This window comes from Triticum aestivum, chromosome 7B (genome assembly GCF_018294505.1).
Source record: "Triticum aestivum cultivar Chinese Spring chromosome 7B, IWGSC CS RefSeq v2.1, whole genome shotgun sequence".
Taxonomy (NCBI): Eukaryota; Viridiplantae; Streptophyta; class Magnoliopsida; order Poales; family Poaceae; genus Triticum; species Triticum aestivum.
The window spans coordinates 384,944,926-384,949,942 of NC_057813.1; the positions used below are offsets into that span (position 1 = coordinate 384,944,926).

Here is a 5,017-nt window from a genome sequence, read left to right on the forward strand (position 1 = left end):
ACTTATTACATTTACTTTGTGCAAGCTTATATTGTGTTGTATCTTGTGCTTGCTTGTGTTGTTGTTGTTGAGCTCATCATATAGGTTGTCCACCTAGTTGCATATCTAGATAACCTACTTGTCGCTTACCCTAATTTGTTAAAAGGAGCTAATATTTGGTAGTTGCCTATTCATCCCCTCTCTAGTCAACCATATCGATCCTTTCAACCGCACAACTCATGGCACTGTCGGAAGCAAGAGGATAACCATGTATGCTCGTATCTCTGAATTGCATGCATTGGCAATGGTACAAATATAAATTTAACATAGGACTTTAGATCGTTAATTTAACAAGCAAAACATGTATAATGTGTCAAAAAAAATATCTTCAGACATTTCATCTAACCATTCTTTTAAATATATATTTTTCACTAGCCAATTCAAAGACTAAAAAGACCTTGTCCAACTGATATCAGTACAGTTACTAAGCTCCCACAAATTGGAGCATCGTGGTTAATCGTGGCTGTTGGGACCAACTGGCAGCTTGTTTTCAGTCGGTAATATCGATGGTCGGTTCCCCCGTATGACCCAAGGCCCAAGCCCGTATCCAACCGCCGCCACGCTAGGGTTTGCGGCCGCCGCTAGCCTAGCTGTTGCCCCCTCCTCTCGCGGCTGAATTTCATGTTTTGACCCTTTTTGCAAACAAAATCAAGATCTGACCCACGTTCGAAAAAAAAATCGGGATTTGACCCTTTTGTTACCGCCAGAGCCCCTGGCGGTAGGGTTAGACAAGCTACCGCCAGATTCCCTGGCGGTAGGGTGTGACGGAGGGAGACGGGGACCGTCACCGCGCGCTAACGTGGATAAGTACCTTACCGCCAGACAACCAGGCGGTAAGCTGTCTAACCCTACCGCCAACGGCTCTGGCGGTAAGGTGTGGCAGGGTTTTGCCGTGCATGCCTTCTGTAACGAGATATGCAAGCATCCTGGTGGTAGGTTCACCCTACCGCCAGGGCTCACGGCGGTAGGCTGTCTGACCCTACCGCCAGGGGGCCTGGCGGTAGGGTCCTGTGTTTCGTGTAAAATTTTGTAGACATAAGAAGTTTGATCACATCCAAATAGTGTGATCACAATTTCATAGACATCCAAATAGTTTTATCACAATTTCATAGAAATATGCAAGGGCCCTGAACATAAGAACCAATAGGCACAATTTCATAGACATAAGCATAATTAGTTTTGCCATTACAGATTAAGAAACTAGTACCAAATAACATAGTTTGATCATAATTTCATAGACATAAACATAACATAGTTTGATCACAATTTCATATACATAAACATAACATAGTTTGATCACATCCAAATAGTTTCACGAAGCCAAAATAGGTAGCAATTAAACATGACGATCATCAGCAGCCACACGCATATATAGTTTAAATGATATTGATGACGATCATCATCTTCAAGCCTTGACGGTTGGTCTTCCTGATAGTAATAAGGATGGCCTGTCCAACATGAAGATTCTTGTAAACGAGGAAGCTCTTCCACCCATCTATGCTTAAATGTGTGCGACCGTCCGTTTCCACGCCGTACGCACAAGTAGTGACGGGGCCCCTTGCGGTAAGGCATATTCCAGCATAGCCTTCTTCATCAGCCTCGATGCCACAACTCTCAGATAGGCTTTTTGGCAATTTCTGAATAAGAAAAACATATCAATTGATAAGTATGGATTATTTAAACTATTAACAATTCCTTGGATTATACACTAATAACATACCATGACATGTCGATCGATCATGGTACTTGTCAGACGGGTCACGAATGGCGCCCCGATCAACTCAGCACGTGGCAGAAAGTTGTCCCATAGGTTGCACACCTCCCGTTCGCTCAGCCTCACTCTTTGAGCACAGATGGCTTCCTCAAGTGGGTCTTCATAGTCATCATCCTCATCAAGTGGTGGTGGTGGCGCCATGTTCCTTATATAAGCATTGATTGGATAAAGTTAATTAAACATCAATATTTGTTCTAATGCAAGCAAAACAAATATCTACAATATTCACACAATAAATCATCACATATGGCTATAAGAAAGACTAAATCTAGGGTTCATCTAGGTTCTAGGGTTCATCATATCAACTAGGGAGGGTTCCTCGTATGGCTATAAGAAAGACTAAACCTAGGGTTCATACATTTACAACTATATGAAATAGAAATACACACATTTTCACACTATGCATCAACCACCTACCAATTTTGCAAAACATACATCTTCACAAATTTGCAATACATTAACCATCTACGAATTTTGTTATGCCTTTATCCTCACAATCTTGCGTTCAACATACAAAAAGATTTCTTATAAAATTCATATATACATCACAAAATAAAATGGACCATCATATATGCATTCACCAACATATCCTCACATATCTTGCAATTGTTTCACCCACACATCCTCACATAGGCCTACTACTAAATCATATACTCCTAAACAACTAAAACATCATAAAAAATCAACACCAAAACCTAGGTTGTACCTAGTGCCAAAAATAACTTCAAAAATAAAAAACCATTGCGAAAACTGATTGGAGGGAATGGAGGAGCTTACCGGCCTCTTCGATTTGCCCCAAAGATCCACGAAAATGGTGGAGGGAAGAGGGAGATCGAGGGAGGGGATCGGGATGAGGAGAGAGGCGGCGTTCGACTCTGTTCGAGTCGAGGGGAGGAGGAAGAACGGGCTGGTGGGTGGGGTAGGGCCCGCCCGCAGCATCACTTGCCTCTTTGGTACCTACCGCCACCACCTCGGGCGGTAGGCCACCGAACCCTACCGCCTCAGACTATGGCGGTAGGCCCTTTCCCCCGTCAGTACGCGCCGACGGCCGTCAGTCGCCGTTAGAGGGCCTACTGCCACTGCTGATGGCGGTAGGACGTGCAAACCTACCGCCGGCCCTCCTGGCGGTAGTCAAAAGGGTCAAATCCCAAAATAGTTTCAGACAGGGGTCAAATCTCGAATTTCTTTGTAAAGAGGGTCAAAACACGAAATTTTGCCTCCTCTCGCGTGATCGTGTCCGTTCCTTCCCCATTCTCGATCCAGCTCTCCCTGGACTTGGTGATGGTGTAGGCCTTCCTGATCTTCATCCTGGCCTCCTCCGCCGCCGCGTCAGCCGGCACCACCATCAGCGGCCCCAAGGCCACGGCCACCTGCTGCTCCTTCCCCTTCCCCCTCCCCCTCCGCCGTACTTGCCGCATCCTCCCACGACGGCCGCTGCAGCCTCGGGCGTCTTGGGTGTTGTGCGGGCCCATCGACACCATCCGACGGCCGCGCGCGCAGACCCCCGCGACTGATTGTAGGCCTGTTGTGCACGCGCTATGGTAGGTGAACTACGCGAGCTAGGGAGTCCGCCTCCTCTCTCCCTCTGCGGCGCGCGTGCGTGTGGCTTCGCTACTCGGGAATGCGCAATGGAACGGCGGGGTCTAGATTCTGGAGTAGGATGGCTCGGATTGGGTCGGGTCAGGTCACTCTTTTTGGTTCTTTCTGGTGTGGTGCGCGTGCAAGCGTGTACAGATGGCCCTGTGCGGCTGCGGTCGTACTCTATGTGCAGTGCTGGCGGACGTCTCGGGGGCCTTCGCCCCGCCTCCGGTCGCCCGTGGCGTGGTCGACTGGTTGGTTGGGACGGGCATGATGCGGTTTGCATGCCCGATGTCATTCTGCCGAGCTAACCCATGCGACCACGAACCACGTGGGCGGCGGTGCTCGGGTCCGGCCCGGACGTGCTCGAGGTGGGTACAGGGATGGGGACGGTGGAGCGTAGGTTGGGTGCGGCCAGCGGTGGAACTCGAACATGGGCGCCCGTGCGGCGAGCAAGAAAGTCGTCGAGATCATCCCAACAGAGCTACTCAGGTTAGTGGTAAAGCAATTTGTGTATAGAAATAGACATGAGTGGATCCATTGGTATGAGTTATGTGTGTTGCTTGCATGACATTGCTCTTGTAGATTTGGCTCCGACTCAAACTAAGCTTGGGCTCAATTTCTCTGCATTCTAAGTTAAGATCCTGAACTCCTGTGGCCGTGTCTGCACCTTGCAAAAGTTGTTTGCTGCTTTTCCTTTCATCTACATTTCTTTCAGTTTTCACAAATATCTTGTGAGTATTCAATACCTGATTGCTGTGACTATTTTGTGATGTCTGGCATCCGTTGTGGGCTGGACAAGATCACTTTGTTCTGTATTGTGAAGTTGAGACATTTCAGTTGGATTGAGTCCTGCTCTAACTCTTGTTCCCTTGGAAAATGAAGCATGTAGGCTTCAGGAAGACATCGATTTACTTTGGTAAAACTCCATACTTTACCGATCGTCTTTCAACATGGAAGCATTCTGTTATAGGAAACTTCCATTTTTTTCATATTTGTGAACTTTAGAACTGCTTAGTCTGAAGAAACACAATACAATTTATCATGTACTATGGATCTATTTGAGAAATGATAAATTAACATTTTCCAACAATTTTCTAGGTTACTAGCATGTTGACGGACATTTTTGTTCCATCGGTAGTTTGTGCTGATCACTAATTTAAAATTTGGATCGTCTACCCATCTCGCTATCATTATTTTACATCATCAAATAAAAAGATCTCCAATAGTACCACATAAATTTGTCATACTTCTAATACTGGTAACCTGAACCACATATGCATGCAACACAAGCATGAACAGATATGCTGGAGGGAGATACTCCTAGCATATGGCGCTTCTTGTGGTGGTGTAACAGTGTTGACGCTGCGGAGGGGCTGCCATAGTGCCATGGCGGGTTGTGCTCCTTCATTTTGGGCCTGATTTCTGGGTTCTTGCAACGGTTTCTTCTTCTCCCCTGGATTAGCCTAACTGTTCGCATGCTTACTTCACGTGTGTTTCTCCTGTATGAGGAGTTGGTGGATAATGCGTTTATGTGTTTTTCTTTCTATGTGTGTCCTTCCATCGTTTTTTTTACCTTGAAAACAGCAGGAGAGGCTCCTACTGTGATATATTAGAAGCAAAGTT

The 5,017-nt window shown here is 46.4% G+C and overlaps 1 protein-coding gene across 1 annotated transcript; it reads right to left on the reverse strand.

Moving 5' to 3' along the window:
* Nucleotides 1–1,203: 1,203 nt before the first annotated feature.
* LOC123162787 (uncharacterized) lies at nt 1,204–2,844 on the reverse strand. The gene is made up of 3 exons (XM_044580551.1): nt 2,591–2,844; nt 1,760–1,958; nt 1,204–1,676 (listed from the first exon to the last, which is right to left on the reverse strand). Exons 2-3 carry the CDS (start codon nt 1,952–1,954, stop codon nt 1,416–1,418), a joined length of 456 nt encoding a protein of 151 aa, XP_044436486.1. The 5' UTR covers nt 1,955–1,958; nt 2,591–2,844; the 3' UTR covers nt 1,204–1,415.
* Between the last annotated feature and the right edge of the window lie 2,173 nt (nt 2,845–5,017).